The following is a 19075-nucleotide window of genomic DNA, read 5'->3' as shown; positions in this document are numbered from 1 at the left end:
TAAACGTTACACGACGAGTGGAATTCCTGCCCTGGCCAAACGACTAAATGAACTCTAGATCATGAACTTTTACTACTCATACGTTTTAGTAGCAGTAATTCCACACTGTGTTTTATTCACTTACCACACAACTTTATTGTATGCCGATTTTAAATATTCGCTTTTAAATTCAACTATATTTTTAGATTTTATGAATGTACAAAGTTCGTTCGCAACATGTTGTTAGAATAAGCCTCGCAATTTAGCTATCATAGCTGCCAGGAGGCTTGTGTGTACTTTGTCTCTTTCTTGTAATAAACCATTCTACTACTACTTGCCATAATTGGAAGTTCAGTGAAGGTGAACATCACTAAACATAATTTATTTCAATCAGGACCTCATTTGCATAATTTATGAGGAAACGCTAGAATAGCCTTATTTCTTAAGATAACCCTGTCATTTGGTGGAGAGTATGATCAATTGATACAATATATGCAAATGGCCTCATATAATTTGAATATATGCGTTGAAAAATGTAAGCCAATTACAGGTGGTCATCACCATGCGTTAGATTTATGAAAGCAATACACATGTCATGGAGGTATGAGATCATCGAACTCTAGTTGAAATATTCTATTGAGAAACCTCCTAGCGCTAGCCAAAAGAGAGAAACCAACCTGCTTATTTTTTTCATATTGCCAAAAGGCATGGTTTACAGGAATAATCACTAACTTAAACCGAACAATTTGGATTTTTTTAATCGCACTCCACTGCGACAGAACTCTACAGCTGACGTGTCATAGCCTGCCAGCACAGCAACGTACGTTATAAAGCCTCTCACAACGTTCAGACAAGGCAACAGCCAACTGAAGTTACTTTGTATAAGTACATACATCTTCTCTACTGATCTATGATTAAGGGGTAAGACGGAATCACTTCTTATACATATGATTAAAGGTAAGCTTTGAGTGGGAACACCGATTTGGTAGAATCGGCGGTTCTACCGGTAGAGGCAGTTGCCGCTGATCGACAAGTCCATGCTGGAGGGCTCTCGTAATTAAAGCCACATCTACGAGAAGGAAAGGAGGAGACGTCTCGAAGCTGCGAGGGAAAAACGACATAGAACAGCAACTACTTCAGATTACCAGTGCAGCAGGTGCGGGCCTGTGTGCCTTAGCCTTTGGGTTAAGAAGCCACAAGAGGATTCACCCAACCTGTTGAGGAGTTGTGTTGCACAGAAGTCATCATCGGAAACGATGGACAACCAGAGGGTGTCTCCACTGTATATAGTGTTTGGGGCCATATGTACATAGTGTTCTTCTTAGCCTCATGGCTGTATTGGATTTAATAAAATCATATTTCAACATCATCTACAAGTACATTTGGTTAAATGGTGACCTAATTTGGGGTATGTGGGTGCATTTTTTGCCATTTTGATTCACAAAAAGTGTAACATTAATACAGTAATACTATAATGTGTTAACATCTGGGGAAGTGTGTATGATAAAAGCTGACAGAAACACCTACAAGAGGTTAAATGACTGCAGAAGTGGTACATATTCCTTAAAAATGATGAACTAAGTGTTTTATTCAGGTTTATACCATTGTGCTTTCAATCAATAAAAAAACTGCCAATCAAAATGTGCCCTTCCCAGGAGCACACCCCCCCCCCACCCCAGCAGAAACAAATGACCATTTTAAGTCTTGACAGGAGCCAACTAAAGAAAAGATATTGCTATATCTGCCCAGAATGTGGACAATGTTTTCTGAACATTTCGAATTGAAAAGTTGTTATTACGTCATTATTACGTCATTAATGTGATTTTATTGGCCAAAACCGTCTAGATAGGTTTTTCCCTAAAAAACTAAATGGTATTGAACATAACTGTACCAAAAGTGTTCATGACAGAATATTACCCATAGCAACACCGGTAACGTCATAAAATGACGTCATGCATATTTAAGATATCCGCCATCTTTGATCATCAATCTTGAATTTTCAAAAATAGTTTTTTTCATTAAAGGTTTGAAATACATTTTAAACATACTAAAGACCTACATTTAAACCTTTTTTGGAAAAAGAAATTGAAGTACTGATGAAATTTTAATGAAAATAACCCGTATATACCTGTTCTAATGACATGATCCGCCATCTTGGATTTTGGCAAATAACGTCATCAAATTAGCATGAATTATGCATATTTAATGATAAAATTTACATAAAATTATATGGGATGTTATTGATATTAGAAACCATGAGTAACTTGACATAAAACCCATAAAATTATATTGTTGAAACAAAAAGTAATAAAATTTAGCAAAAAAAATGCCTGTCAGAAACCCTATTTTATATAGACGAATAAAATATTATCTTATTCCAATGATAAATAATTGTTGCTAACAATATTCTTGGAAAAGTCACCAAGTTTGGCCGTTCTAGCGGTAGCCGTTCAGACGCTAGGTGACATCAAATTTGGCGCGGGCACTTTTAGCCCCCCCCCCCGGTCTAGGTAGGGTTAAATGGGCTAACTCGTGAAGGTGAGTTTGTACGACAAAAACGTTTCTAACCTAGATATATGATGCCCATTTTTACGCCTGATTTAGCATATGTTTCAATGGAGAACCCTTTAATGGTGTCTTCCCGATACCTTTATATAGCGAACATTCTGTACTTCAGCTAAAATATCAGACTTATTCGGTCCACGAAACGTGAAAGGCCTTATAAGCTTCTTTTCTGCACTTGATCCATAGCGACGTCTGCTCTTTTGTTGTGATGATGAGCATGTACGAGGGTGGATCAAAAAGTTCTCGGCCTCACCTAGAAAACGTCGTGGCAGAAAAAAAATTTTTACACTATGTTTCAACATAGTCCCCTCTAACTGCAATGCACTTGGTCCAGTGATGTTCCGGGTTTGTTTTCCCCTTGTGGAAGAAGGTTGAATCTGGAGCCCCCAGATAGGGCTCACCCGCACTGATGACGCCATCATTACCATAAAAACGTTGACCACGTAAGTGGAACTTCAGTTTAGGAAATAGGTAGAAGTCCGAGGGTGCTAGGTCAGGTGAATTGGAAGGGTGGGGTTAGACTTCAAAGCCAAATTCGTTTGCTGCTGTCACTGACCCCTGTGCTGTGTGGACAGGTGCATTGTCATCACGCCAGCTCGGTGCTTTCCTCTCCTTATCTCTTTGATCGTTGTCCTCAACTGTTGCTATTCTGTTAAATAGTACTCCCCATTGATGTTTTAACCTATTCACAGGTATTCAGTCATGATTACTCCCTTGCTGTCCCAGAAAACAGAGACAAAACCCCTGTCAACGGATGAAACTCGATAAAACTTCTTGTGGGCCGGGAAACATTCTTCATTCATTGTTTGTTCTGTTGTTTTGATTTGGGGTGAAAGTGGTGAAACCATGTCTCATCTTGGGTGAAAAATGTTTTGAGGTAATTGCATGGATTGGACTGAATTCGTTCCTTGAAATTTCCAGCTTGTTTAACTTCTGATGTTCAGAAAACATTCTAGGCACCCACTCAGCAGAGCTAAGGCGGCCCAGGGCATATTCTAGCTACCACTTAGGTCCTGAATAAAACTTGTAATAACTCGACAATACATGTTTCAAAATGGCTCAAATTTGCAGGGGAGATAAATTAGATGAATATCAGTGCGTCTAAATAAATTTGATGTTGTTATGTTAAGTCTATTTGTTTAGATTATGAAAATAATAATGCCATTATTTTTGGTAAAAAATGGAGTTTGCAGAACTATTCCCAAAGTCCAACAGTCACAGTTTTTTGCATACAGCTGCTAACACATACCTTCTAACAGAAACTGGTGAGTTAAATCAAGATTTCCTTTCCTTTGTTTTGAAAAATTGTTTTTTATGAATATCATTGATAGATTTTGAGGGTAGCTCTTTAGAAATTGGCTAATAACAAAATGTAGCAATCATTTAACAAAATATTCATATCGTTTTGGTGTAGAACGGGACATGACGCATCATTTGACATACTTGTTTTCCTTCCTGAAAGGTGGCTATAGTTCTTTAAAATCGTTCAAAGTTTGTACTACAAATTTGTAGCAGGAAAGCCACATTTTGCCCATTTTCTCCCATCAATCACAATTAATCATGTTGACAGCCACATCAATTAGGTGTTTTAGCACCTCCACGAGACACAATTATGAGCCATCCGCATTTGCATAAGGACGTATTGTTATGCGCAGTTCTGTGAGTCAGGGACTGTCACATTGTTGTCTTTACCTTACTTGAAAGGAGGTTGGTTGAAAGAGAGAAGACAAAACGAAACGAAAAAAAACGTTGCAAATGCCAAAAGTCTTCATAACAAAGGCTGAAGAACATTTATTACCGTATTTTAGCTAGCTTTGCTCAACAATCTATGGTATATATACATAATTTTCTCTCAGAAAATGGACTGGGAGACTCGTATCACGAGATCCAGTGATTCAAGTAGGCAGATAAAAAAATGGGTTACAAAGTAGCAAAAATTACATGATGTGTTGTGATTGTTTAAATATCACGCACGGGAAGGGCATTTTTTTCTATCAGGCTGCTTCTAACTAGCCTGGGCGCCAGACTGTTTCCAGGGCATACAATTAGGCCAGCTTCTCGGGTCCTGGACTAACATGCCCCCGAAGAAATTTTACCACAGAGCCTCTCAGTTATAGCCCTGAGCCTGTACTCTGGCTAACTCGGGGCCTAATGCGCTATAGGTCTTGGTATCAAGGTTACTACTTGCTTCTACATGTACCAAGGACATTATACAGAGTGTATTATGCAGGGCATTATTTCTTGGGGGGTGGCGTGGAGGGACAGCTACGTTTTGCTGCTGAGGGATTTTGCCGGGGAGAGACGATTTCACCGCACCGAGTTGAATTTATTTCAGACTTTTACAGTACAGCCCAAAAACATGAAACCTCTATGCAATCATGCAGGTAAAAAATATTTCTTTTTGACCTCCTTGATGCAATCTAGACCTGTGTTGGCTTTTCCTTTGTCTGTATGCTGGAGGCCACCTTGTAAAAAATCCTGGGGGTCCAACAATTAACTCACCAGGAGAAATTAACGCTTGATACAGATGCAAAAGCGGGCGGGACCGAAGGCGGTGAACAGATACTCAAACTTATGCATATTTACAAGCAAGTCACTCGCACTTGGTTCATTACAATATTAAAGTAGCTAATCATAATATTAAAATGAGGTATATGGCAAGGCAGGCCTGGGCCGCCTTAGCTCTGCTGAGCACCTTACAGGCAGGTTACTCATCCCCAGGATGTCTGACAAAACATTGTGAACAGAGCCACAACACAGGCTAAAGACTCTGCTACATGTTGGACAGTCTCACATCTGTCATTTACTACCATGTGATGGATGGCCTCAACTGGATTGTCCATGGTGCTGATTTGTGGCATCCTGACATATGTTCATCTTTGGTGCTCACCTTGCAGCGCTTGTAGCTAGCAACCCACTTCTTTATAGTTGAATAAGAAGGAGAGTCATCACCAAGTGTCCTGACCATGTGTTCATGGATTTCCTTACGAGAAATCCCTTTTTATCGATATACATGATCACAGCACACGCTTCTGTTGCGGCCATTTTGTGATTTTGCTCTCACCCGCCCCATTTTCACGGGGCGTCACGTGCTAACTAATGAATATAGAAATTTGAATTTTTGTGTGCAGTGATGTAAGACATCATAGTATACAGTTATACTAAAGAATAGGAGTTTGCCCTTTATTTTCTAGGTGAGGCCGAGAACTTTTTGATCCACCCTCGTACTATGATCGAATCGCGAAACGCTGAACAATATTAAAATGAAGAAAAGAAAATCCATTAAATACGCAAGATTTGTTTCTTATCTTGAGTTTATTGCTACAACAGGTGATTCACAAAGTGGACCAAAGACGCATTTAAACCTGAATTCACCTCTGTCTACACTGACATGTGTCATTTCTCGCTCAGTGGTATGTATTATGTATAACTGTATAGAGGATGAAGCGCACTTTGTTTTAGAATGCTCGCTATACACTGACATCCGGAAATCCCTTATTAGTTCCTTACAGTTAGAAAACAGACATAAACATGACCACTTAAAATATAATTGTTTAAACATATTATGACATCTAAGCACTACGATGTAAACGAAAACATATGTAAATTTGTTCATGTTTCAAAAAAAAGAGAGATTCCGTAGTTAGATCCTGTAGATAGAAATATAACACTTTTTTTGTATACCTGTACCCAAGTTATCAAACTTAGTGCATTAGGCACATGTGGGGCGTTAATATACAATAAAGTTCAATGTCATTGTCATTGCCATAACAAGTGATGCACAAAGGGACCGAAGATGCACCTAAAACTAGATTCACCTCTGTCTACAATGACATGTGTCATATTTTTCGCTCAGTCGCACGTATGATCCTCACGTATGGGTAGATACCTTCATATTCGGACATTATGTACTTCAGCTAAAATAACAGACTTATTCGGTCCACGAAACGTGAAAAGCCTTATAAGCTTCTTTTTCAGCACTTAATCCATATAGTGACGTCTCCTTTTTTTGGTGTGATGATGAGCATGTACCATGACCGAATCGTGAAACGCTAAACAATGTATGTAGAGTATGTATGTCTGTAAGTCCCATAACCTTGAATATCGTAAGGGCACCATGACACCCAGCAGCATGTCTGGACTTGTCACGATGACTCCTCAGGCTTGTAATCTTGGTGGCGCCTATCTCTAGATAGGGTTAATGTTCTGCCGCGTTGGAATGAGGAAATGACATTTCCAGTTAAGGCCGCACAACACAGTATTTATGGGCGAACCCCGTTGTCAAAAGTAGTCCGGGCACAACTGCTGCACAATACTAGAGAAAGGTGCCGAGATTGTTCTGTGCATGGCATCGGGATGGAACCTGTGGTAAATGTTAGAGGAATACGTCAGTTTTGAGACCGTAAAAGTTGAATTATGGTGCGTGTTCAGTCGTTGTAGATTTCCGCTTGGATACTTGCCTCGCCTAGTACTGTGCGTCGGCTGCAGGTCAATGACCTCCACAGTGGCGCTAAGAAAGGAGAGCGAGAAAAGAGAACTAGCCGGCAAATTTAAGCTCATTTTCAGATATTTTGAACACTATACCCTGAAATTAAACATATCAAAATTCTAAACCTTGCTTGTGCACCCTACTATGATTTTCAGTGAGTCGAAGTGAGTCACTTTGGGGTCCTTAACTATAGAAATTCCCATAGGGTTAAAACTGCGTTGTGCCGCCTTGATACTGTTTTTTGGAAGTGGTTCACTTCCTGACTCCTTTCCTGTGTATGTCACGCATCGTGCCGGAGATGACGTCATGACAGACGTTAGTTCAGTGCCACTTGCGTGTTCCCTGTGTGTGTCAGACACATAGTTCTTCTGTTCTTTAGAATCAGTCACCGAAGAGCCGTCCTGTCAGCAAGTCTTACCTTGGTGAGTTTTGTTCTTTTCATTTAGTCTCTCTTGAAATGATAAATACAAGTTTAGTTACGGTCAGGACTTAAGTTTAAAGTGTCGCAAACTGATAATTCTAGGGACAATCTCAAATATCAAACAAGGCAACTGCCATGTTGCTAAAAAGGCTGTCAAAGACTCTTGCCAGTGGTTAGTTCTTTCACAATCTGGATTAAAATTCTACATCGAGTGTCGAAATAGCATGACAGTCGACGGTGAGTATGACCGCCTAGGTACGGATCTTATTATGAAGTTATAACAAACTGACTTCTGTTAAATGTACATCCGATTCAGGAACGTTCCCGCGCTAATCGAGGCGAGGGGATGTTTTGACTCTACTATACTTCCTCAAGATTATGTAGCATTTCTTAACATAATATACGTATAGTGGTGTTAGCTTGAAACATGTAACAAGGTATAAAATTCCCATCATTCAACAATAAAGAGTCACAGAATTTTCTCATGAATCATGCAAATTAGGTCATCATTTGCATAATTAGTATCTGCTTTTCCGCCTGCCACATTTTGAAATGATTACATGTTTAAAAGTAGTGTTATATAAAAAAACTGTAATTATAAAATTTCCTCCTTAATTATGCAAATTAAGTTCTCATTTGAATAATTTGCATTGAATTATGTACAACTCCTTCCCTCAACTACCTGCACACCAAAAATGGTGAAAACACATGTACGTTGTTCCTATCTGGATTCATTGGCTTTTAAAGGTTTACTCAGAAAGTCCCCTGCAGTTCCAGAACAAGCTGCTAGAGGGATCAAACCAACACAAATAATTCCTGACAGAAAAAGGCAATCAGTCAACCAAAAATTCAAGACCATAGCATGTCCAGGACAAAGATAGAATAACCGGGCGTTCTGCTGCAGTACCAAGGTCACCCACCAGGAGTACAATATTTGACCTTGACCTCCTTGGCTTCCTAAGACCTACCAGCATACCAAATATCATCACAATCCATCAATGCGTTATGAAGTTATGCTGACTACAACTGTGTGAAAACACACACAGACTAACACAGAGACGCACCAAAAATAATACCTCCATTTCTACCTCCATGAAAAGTGAAGGTATTGTTTTTGGCGTGTCTGTGTGTGTCTCACTCACTCACTCTCGTCCCGTGACCTAAAACCGTGCCTAAGCGAACACAATTAGCCCCGACCTCGCCATAGAAAACAGGTTAGACAAGATTACCTTCGCCAAAAATGTTATGTTTTAAGAGGCGTCCGTGTTTGTGTGTGTCTGTAAATACGATAAATGGATTGTCTTGGTACTTTTATCGTATTTACAGACACACGCGCGACAGACCGACACACACACACACACACACACACAAACACAAACACGGACGCCTCTTAAAACATAACCTTCTTGGCGAGGGTAATCTTGTCTAACCTGTTTTCTATGGCGAGGTCGGGGCTAATTGTGTTCGCTCAGGCACGGTCTGTTACCCGTACTTATGGATTGTCTTGGTACTTGGTAATTGTTTAGGTCTTGATGAGACCTGGAAATGGTAAGATTTTGGACCCCTAGCGGCTTGTTATGGTACTGCAGCTGAACTTCCGGTTTAATATCTCATGATCTAGGCATGCTTTGGTGACGAAATTTGGATGGTTGGTAGCTCTTGTGCTGGGGAAGAAATGACGTGACGTTTGGGCCCCCTAGTGGCTTTTTCTGAAACTGCAGGGCTATCTGTTTGAAAATATTCAGAAGAGGATAACTCAAGAACCGGTGGACGGATCGGCGTGATTTTTACCGGAGTACGGATCGTCTTGATTTTTGGTATGTAGGTAACGTGAAATTTGATATTATTATGTGACAATTATGCAAATATGGATGTAATTTGCATAATTCATGGAGAAATTTTATAAATCAGTCGCATTCTATGATAGGACTATTGAAGCTTGTGATACTGAAAATTGAGAACTAGAGAAACACAGGCAGATATTAATTATCTAAATTAAGACTTAATAACAATTTTATATTTATGTAATGGAACTGCCTGGAATTTTATACTTGTGGTATCTAAAAGTTCAGTGAAGGTGAACATCATTAAACACAATGTAGTTAAATCAGGACCTCATTTGCATAATTAATGAAATTCTGGAATTGCATTGTTTGTTAGTATAACTGTCTTTATGTTGAGAATATGATAAACTGATATCATTCATTAAAATGAGAATATCCTGTTTTGCTAAATCAAGGGGAATAATGTATAATTTGTCAATCATAAAGATTAACATCATTTGGCGAAGGTATGAGATCGGGGAACTCTAGTTTTGGATGTTTTCGGCGTATGTTACGACTTCTAACTTACAAATACCGCGGTATACGGTCTCGAACGTTCTCGACATGCATTTTTACCGAGGTTTAGACCTTTACTTCTCCGTTTTATACTAAGAATCGTCGAAATCAACTATACATAACAAACAACATATATAAATATACGATAAAAAGCCCAGAGGTATAAAATCTCATTCGCATAATCAAATTATGCAAATGGAGGATATAATTTGCATAATTAAGAAATTCTATAATTACAGTGTTTTATATAATTGTACTGTTATATATGTAATCTATTTTATCTGTGGCAGGCGGAACATTAACAGATACCAATTATGCAAATAATGACCAAAGTTGCAAAAATATTGTGAATTTTGTGACTATTCTTAATGAATGATGAGATTATAATACCTTGTGACACGTGAAAGTAACTTAAAGGTTAACATCACTATGCATATATTATGTTAATGTTGAGGTCATTTGCATAATTAATGAGGACATGTTGAAATGAAGTATAACAAAGGAGAGGAATTTTACACAAAAAATAGTCTTTTGAATTTAGAATACCATAAATTAAACTAGATTATGCTAATTACGACCTTTTTGCCATAGTCAATGAGGCAAACTAAAACGAAATGTCTTCATTTGCATTATTTGCTTTTAAATATGTGCATCACTATCTAAGTAACCTACCTACCAAAAATGTTGAAAATACTCTTTCCTTTTTTGGACTTATTCGCTTTAAAAGATTTTTCCAGATAGTCCCCTGCAGTTCCAGAACAAGTTACCAGGGGGCCAAAACCCACACCACGTATCCTGACAGGAAAAACTTTCATTAAAAATCAAGACCATAGCAGGTTCAGGACAAAAGATATAAAAACAGGAAGTATTGCTTTGGGCAATTCTGTTTGTAACAGCAGTGAGAATTTGAATTGAGTGGTTAGGGATTGCTGTTGAGTTTAGATGAAAACAAATATAGGCATGCTATAGTTTTCTCAATAGTATGGTGCTTTTCTAATTAATTCTAACTACCGTGTTTACATCATTGCATCCAGGTAAAGCCAAGTCACCTGCAGGATATTGTAAAACAAAACTTTACGAAGTTGTGTACGTGAAGAGAAGATGACTTGTGTGAAGATTTGTTCCGTCTTCCTACTGGTCAACCTGATTCCATCTGTCCAGGCCGGCCGAGAAGCGGGATTTGGGGTTGAAAACGTAAAAATACCCGAGGACGCGTCCGTCGGCAGCACAGTCAAGAACCTGAGAGACTGTCTTAACGTCGGCGGTGGCCTAATGGAAGAGGAAAATGGAACACCGTGGTCAGTGAACATCACAAGTGGCAACGATCTCAGACGGTTTGAGGTTGTTGTTGAGAATTTGACGCTAATCGTCGCAGCACCGCTGGACTATGAGTATAACCCGCGATACAACCTGTCCCTGGAGCTGACAAATACTGGAGACAACAGCTTTTGGCATGTAAACCTCGCCATCGTGATCATGGACGTGTGGGGATACCCGCCATACTACAGCAAACAGTGTGAAACACCAGTTATACCTGATACTGGGACGGCTGAGAACTATGTCGTACTGAGCAGCCCTAATGGGCACTTCGAGCTCGTGATTAATGGGGAAGAACGACAGTACAATGACTTTTTTCCCTTTTTCCGTCACAAACTCCACCATGCTATCATGAACGACTGCTGTTCCTTTCGATGGTGTACCGCTCTGACCCATACGTGGAATGACTTAGACGCGCTTCGCCCGGCGCTTGAGGCTCGTCAGAATGGAGGGAGGTTAGAGTTTCAATGTCGCGACAGGCAGCTGAGAAGTGTAGGCAAGTTTATGTTTTTGGATGTTTCGAAACAAATGTTGCCTGAGTGGGCACAGGATAGTCAGTGTGGCATGACAGATGGTGATAGTTATGTTGCAGTTGTGGAGTTGAATAATCCTGAGTGTAACATGACAGAAGGTGATAATTATGTTGCAGTTGTGGAGTCGAATGATCATGAGATGCGGCCCACTTTGTTAGCTTGGACACAGTGTGGCGCTAACGTCACATTTCACAGCAGTACATGGCCCATTGACTTCATATTTCAGTACGACATCACAGGGTGTCCCGAGGGCAGGTACGGTCTGTACTGTGACAAGGACTGTGTTTGTAAGAACGGTGCCCGGTGTCATGGCTTTAACGGTGCCTGTGAGTGCCGCCCGGGATGGAGAGGGAGGGCCTGTGATATTCCCTGGCCTGAAGTTGTCATCATAGCGTCACCTGGCGATTCAGTCGTAAAGTACATCGGTACTAATCTGACATTGACCTGCCTGGCTCCACACATCCAAGTAGCTGGTATGATGTGGGTTTATGAAGCGGAAAACTATTACAACGATACAAAAATCATTGAAAAAGGGGCGGTACAGAACAGTTCCATCAACTTCCAGCCAGTCTCAGAATCAGACAACGGTGGTTATACTTGCGTGGTAAAAGCTGTAAATGGTGAAGTAATTAATGCAACCTTTTCCCTCAACGCCACCAAATGTCGACCTAACTATTATGGAGAAGTTTGCAGCCAAGTGTGTGACTGTGAGTACGGAGGGACGTGTGACAGGTGGGAGGGGTGCCTGTGTCCTCCCGGCCGTCTAGGAGACAGATGTCAGCACACCTGCGCACCTGGCAGTTTTGGTTGGAACTGCAGCATGACATGTCTATGTCAGAACATCGCCGTGTGTGATGCAGTAAATGGCACCTGTAATTGTTCGGAAGGGCAGTCAGGCGAATTTTGTGAAATCGTAACCAAATTGGAAAATAATCAAGACGTTGTTATAGTTTTGGCGTCCATTCTTCCTGCTATAGTTATAGTCGGCTGCATCATAATTGTGACCATGGTAAAACGGAGGGTCACAAATCGGAGCGGGCTACATACAATAAACATAGTGGACATAGAAATGGAGCCTCTCTCATCATGGGAACTAGACAAAGAGGACATATGTTTTGAACACATGATAGGCGAGGGGGAGTTCGGCCATGTAGTACGGGGTAGACTGCGCGTGCCTGAAGGCTACCAAGTTTTGGTTGCCGCCAAAAGTATCCGGCCTGACCGCATGATGGCGTCTGCTGTCCGCGACTTTCGCCGCGAAATGGACATTCTCGCCAGGATCCACGAAGACAAAGAGGGACACCCGAACGTGGTGAAGTTTTACGGAGTTCTGACTAAATCACATCCACAGTACATTGTTGTAGAGTACGCGGCTAATGAGGAACTGCGCCGTTACCTGTGGGGTTTGAGAGAACAATTCAAAGTTACAGGAGAAAGGAAACTGTTTGAACGTCTCGGTTTTGCTTCTGGCGTGGCCAGTGGGTTAGAAGAGCTGGCACGTCTGAAGATCGTTCACCGAGACATCGCGGCCCGTAATGTCGTCATCAGCGACAGGAAGGTGGCTAAGATCGCGGATTTCGGACTATCGCGTGACGTTTACACGTCGTCGGCGTACGAACGCACAAACCAGGGCGGGGAGGAGGAACTGTTGCCGCTGAAGTGGATGGCCGTGGAGTCGTTACGGGACGGGGTGTACACGTGTGAGAGTGACGTGTGGTCGTACGGCGTGCTGCTCTGGGAGATCGCCAGTTTTGGGGAGGAGCCGCGCTACGCTGGAGGCCCCATGCACCCGGACGTCTGCACACTGTTGGAGCTGCTGAAGAAAGGCGTCCGTCTGCAGCAGCCGGAGAACTGTCCGCTGCCGGTGTACCGCATCATCAGGTCCTGCTGGATAGTAGACCCCTCCAAGCGGCCGACGCCTGAAGGTCTGCTGCATAAGATAGACCAGTTAAGACCACCGAGGCATGCGGCCCACCTCGTTAATCATGGCATGACATGGCAGTAAAGCATCAGCTATTAACAAGCAAGGTCTAATGGTCTGTCCTAAATGTAATGAAAATGAGAAACAGACTTTATAGCTTTTTTCTACATAAGGGCCTCAATGTGTCGCAAAATATTTCCATAAAGTGAAGTACAAGTACCTATGAAGCATATATCATCTGGGCGCGATATACATGAATAATCCACGTCACCATAGCCTGGATCCCAGCACTGTTAGCCCAAGGACGTCATAAAGGCCCATAACATGTCCTTTCTTAGCCAAACAAGGCTGGCAGCCCTGCTAACTTAGCAAGACGTTATGCGTCAATTTTCTCAAATGACTATTATGAATTATCAGTAATAACAGGACTGTACAAAAGTAGTAGTAGAACTAGTAGTATTAACCGGACAGTACTGAATGGTGTTGTTGTTGTATACTAAAACTCAAGTCTTTTTAATTTTTTAAAAGATTATTGTATATTGTCATAATTTCATGTATGGCTAACTTTTGATTTCCTACATTAGCTATATGATACTCTACTGAACTATAAAACGAATAGTGAGTGTTATGTAATGGTAGATTTATAAATACTAGTAGATTTATATGCAGAACTATAGAAACACAGGAAACATGTTTTGTTTTTAGGATTTGTCAAATCTGTACTTTTTAACAAGTATGATATGCCTATAATACTTATGTATCAACGTTATGTGAAGTGTCTCGTTTTTTTAAACTCTCTCTCTGTAGTTCACATTGCAAAGTGAAAGTACATGTAGTTAAAATGTAACCCACTGATCGTTTGCGGTGTTATTTAATATATTGCACCTGTTGTTTTATTTTATTTTCTTTTAGTTTAGTTTAAGTCTAATCTTTTTCAATTGCAGTGCAAAGGTGACAGCATGAATGTCATGAAGACAAACATACAGTAAAGTATCTTAGAGATTGAAACCCGACGATAAATTAAACACCATTCCTTTGCTATCGTCACCTCGTGCACTCCAGGATTTTTAAGATTGCTGACAGGAAATGCATGTTTTAATCCATCTTCTATTATGTAGCATTGCGTGATTCTGGCTTCTAGGAAATATTGTGCCAAATAGTATTAATAAATAAATATATAGTATTTATGCAGCACCACTATACCTGCAGTATAGGCAAATGACAATAAATATTAAACAAAGACTTAGCCTTGCATCGTGTTCAGAACAGGCTTAAAGCATACTCTGGACATGACCACACAAAAAATTTAAGATTCGTGCGACAATTCCTGGGCGTTCGCTAAAAAGAGAAACCCCGGAAAATTCCTTGGAAAAAATGGTATATTCCTACTAGGAATATAATTTATGCTCGGGATCCCGGAAAGTCGAAAAGTCCAAAATTTTCGATCCTCTGTGTCCGTTACGTGGTACGCCACGTACTCCAGTTTGACTGACAAAGCGACCTCTTATGTTTTTTTTTTATTCATATATGATCTGAATGAACGTTTAATACATGAGGCAGGAGCTTGCCATAATATGTGTGTCGCCCCCTCCCCCTTCGGCCGGCAAGCATATGGCCGAAGCGCACTCTCTTCACGCAATAGGCGTAGGGTGCAATTGACGAGGAACTGTACATATCTAAACTAGAAATGATTTACCTCGCCATGGAGTTGAAAGAGAGTGCTACCGTCCAACGACGCGACTAGATATCCGAAAGTCACTGAGCCCCGACCCACGCCACGGCACACATCCCGGTCTCTCCACGCGATCTCGTGTCCAGGCTCGCAAAATCTCGCGAGCGTTGTTACTGTATCTGTGCCGTTCCTGCATGGCCAGAGACCATCTCTTCCATCCAGATCTAAGTGAAAATGGTGTCTCTCATGAGCCAGGAGACGTCTCCTGGCCCACTTATAAGTGGGACATGGTGGCCACCATGTTCCACTTGTAAGTGAAAATGGTGTTTGTATGGGGTGGTCTCCACTATACTAGCTTACACAACTTCACCGTTCAAATTTCTTGTTCTAAATCTTTTTACAGTGACTGTTTCTTTCCCCATAAGGCCAAGCTTTGGAATTCCCTCCCTCCCCGACAAGTGTTTCCCACCAACCTACAATCCACAGGCTTTCAAATCAAAGTTCACCGCCATCTCTCCACATAGCCATGTTTCTCTCACATTTCTAGTTCAATGCCGTGAGGTGGTCGTATAGGCCTTGCATTGAACCACCTCGTTAAAAAAAATATTTATGTTCGTGTATCTATACGTGTTGTTTATTCTCTGTAATATATTGTACGTACAATTTACAGTTAAAGACAACAAAACGCACAAACGTTAAACGATGACCATAAAGCATATTCTTGAACGTACGAACATACAGTGAGTTTTTTTGGAGATGTGAACAGGTATGACATAAAAGCCAATTCTTTGCCCTTTTCTCCTTGATGTCCACGCTTTTAAACATGGCGATCAAAACTGCTGGTTTAGAGGGAAATACCAGAATTCAAACGAGGACTTAGTATTGTTTCATCACCAAAAGGGCTTGACATCTTTGAAGTTTTCTGATTGTAACCTTGGTTTCTCCTGATGAGTCTAAACTGCCAGAAAAGCAAAATCCAGACTAGGAGCAGATCATGTTGTTCTGGTCTAACACAGACGCCAGGCCGGCCTGATACAGCCGGTATATGTCGTTTAGAGTAGCCCCAAATACCCGGGAAAACGTTAGAGAACTATTCTTTCAAAAGAAGGCCATTCGAAGAAACCATGGAGACGGTAGATGACTCATACATTGCCCGAGCTGCACCACACCTTCACAACGCAGACCGTGAGTCAGAAGCTGCTGACTGTATCGAGCCTCGTGCCGAGCTGCCCCTCCCTGTACGTACTAACCACCAGGCTGGAATGACAGGGAAGGAAACACCCATGTCACAACTGTACGGAGACACGACTGGTCATAAGGAATCTGCTAAACCCGCTGAACAACGATGGGGTCAAGATGATAATAAAGAAAGTTCCAAGACTGTTTCACATCTGTATGAAGACACAACAAATTGTAATGACTCGACTTCACCAGTTGAAGACGAAGATTCAGACAAACCCAGACCGATGGCAGGGCTTTATGAACATGGCCGCAAAAAAGGTTCCGAGGCCTCGTCATGCCTCTATGAGAATTCAGCGGAATCAAGTGCTGATCATAAAGAGACACATTCTACTATGTACGAGGGAGGGAACCCAGTCATAAAACATCAGACTGGCAGCACGGCTAACTCCATCCCTGGTTCTACTCCACAACGGGCCACAGGTGGGTGCTGAGTCTGGTCTTTGTGAGAAAAAAAAGGATTAGTAATGATAAATGTTTTTTATTGTCCAAACAGTATCCGTGCAGTCGCAGCCTTTTTGCGGCTAAATTGTGCAGGGTATCACATAATAATCAATACAAATCACAACAATCAAATAATACACGACACACATAATAATCAATACAAATCACAACAATCAAATAATACACGACAGCCTGGAGGAGCCCACCTTACCCAGCACACGGACCCAACACAGGAGGTAAACAGTCTGCCGGACGGAGTTTCCAGTCTGCCGGGGGAAGTTTCCAGTCTACCGGGGGAAGTTTCCAGTCTGCCGGGGGAAGTTTCCAGTCTACCGGGGGAAGTTTCTAGTCTACCGGGGGAAGTTTCCAGTCTGCCGGGGGAAGTTTCCAGTCTGCCGGGGGAAGTTTCCAGTCTACCGGGGGAAGTTTCTAGTCTACCGGGGGAAGTTTAAAGTCTGCCGGGGGAAGTTTCCAGTCTACCGGGGGAAGTTTCCAGTCTGCCGGGGGAAGTTTCCAGTCTACCGGGGGAAGTTTCCAGTCTACCGGGGGAGGTTTCCAGTCTGCTCAACCGCACTACAATCAGCACGGGACTCTCAGAAACCAACACTCACAGAGCAAGGCCCTCAACATGAACAAACAAGTCACCAAGTATCCAGGCCTAGTGCTGAAAAACTTCGGAAAGTGTCTCCGCAAAGCCTTGAACTTTTTCTTATCATAAATGAACTCTATACGTCTATCCGTGGAAAAAGGTATCGTACCATACATTTATCTTATACATAAATATCATATGACATCATAATATCTTACTTCTTGTAGCCTAAATAAAGCCTTCAAAATTTGATTTTAAAGGCACTCTATGTAGTTTTTTGACAATACAAAAAGTATATTTTTCATTCTTTTCTTTACATAGTACATTGACTTAAGCCTTTAGTATTCCAAAATCATACTCCTCAACAAAAAATACAACATCCTTGCTCCTTAGAAGCTTAGAAAACTGTGAATGATCTTTTATACAACCTCTGGCCAAACCGCACATATGGTACATTGTATTGTCCACTGCTAGTGGTTTGACCTACATCCCAGTGGGGTGTCAGTTGATAGCTTACCAGTTTCTGAAATACCTAACCGTTTACCAGATTTTTTATCTCTTTTGAAGGGATAATGACCACAGTTTATTCATGCCCAACAAAATACTCCAAGTTGATCATTATATTCCACCAGACCTCATGTGAAAGATTTGAGTGTTTTTCTAAGGAGGCTATATCTTGTCACATGTGCCCCTGTCAATCAAGCCTGGCATGCCGGGTCAATTAGCCACCCTAAGGGGCAACCCCTGTATGTTGTTGTTGTTGTTGTTGTCCTGAGCAAACCGGTGGCACCGGGTACCCAACAAGGACTGTTTGAACGGACAAAATATACGTAAAAAAATGTGAAATAATGACACAAATGTGTTGAAAAGTGATAGTAACTGTTAATAACACTGAAATTTAGTATAATTAGAATATTCCAAATTTTTGCGCAAAAAAACTACATAGAGTGCCTTTAATGTCATGGGTAAAAAAACCTGCGCTAGTTTTCTCAACCTGGAACATACAAGGTAGCATTAGTAGAAAATTTAGTGATTTAGAGTTTTGTAACTATTTTAGAAATAGCGATGTTATCTGTATTCAGGAAACCTGGGCAGACAATTATGTTGATCTGAATATGCCGGGTTACAGTTTATTTAGTAGTAATAGAAGTAAAAACAAGAGGGCAAAGCGTAATCGGGTGGGGTAGTTACTATGTTTAAAAGTTGTTACAGTAAGGGGATCAAAAAATTAGAGAGCAGCTCAGTCGATAGCATTTGGTGTAAACTTGACAAACATTTTTTCGGACTTGAAAACGACGTATTTCTTTGCAATATATACATCCCTCCCGAATCCTCAAATTCTGTACAAATAGAGCCATTTGACACTTTTCCACCGATGTATGTAAATTATAAAATAATAGTGATATTATTATAATAGGAGATTTCAATGCAAGAACAGGTTCCCTTATAGACATACTTCAATGTCGAGTCCCAAGATGACCCCTTAGCAAAAGAATGTTTGGACATTAAGAAAAGAAACAATAGGGACTTCAAAGTGAATACTTATGGTAAACGTCTGATAGAATTA

At 41.0% G+C, this 19075-nt stretch overlaps 1 protein-coding gene across 1 annotated transcript; it reads left to right on the top strand.

The window, feature by feature from the left end:
* Positions 1-10987: 10987 nt before the first annotated feature.
* Positions 10988-13736, top strand: LOC109468208 (epidermal growth factor receptor-like; the record flags this gene model as incomplete). The annotated part of the gene is made up of 2 exons (XM_019766463.1): positions 10988-12022; positions 12290-13736. Coding segments are annotated over 2 exons (2394 nt in total), but the record flags the coding sequence as incomplete, so codon positions are not given.
* Between the last annotated feature and the right edge of the window lie 5339 nt (positions 13737-19075).

This window comes from Branchiostoma belcheri, unplaced genomic scaffold (genome assembly GCF_001625305.1).
Source record: "Branchiostoma belcheri isolate BF01 breed outbred unplaced genomic scaffold, Haploidv18h27 scaffold195, whole genome shotgun sequence".
Taxonomy (NCBI): Eukaryota; Metazoa; Chordata; class Leptocardii; order Amphioxiformes; family Branchiostomatidae; genus Branchiostoma; species Branchiostoma belcheri.
The sequence above is the reverse complement of the archived record's forward strand: the minus strand, read 5'-3'. Positions and strand labels throughout refer to the sequence as shown.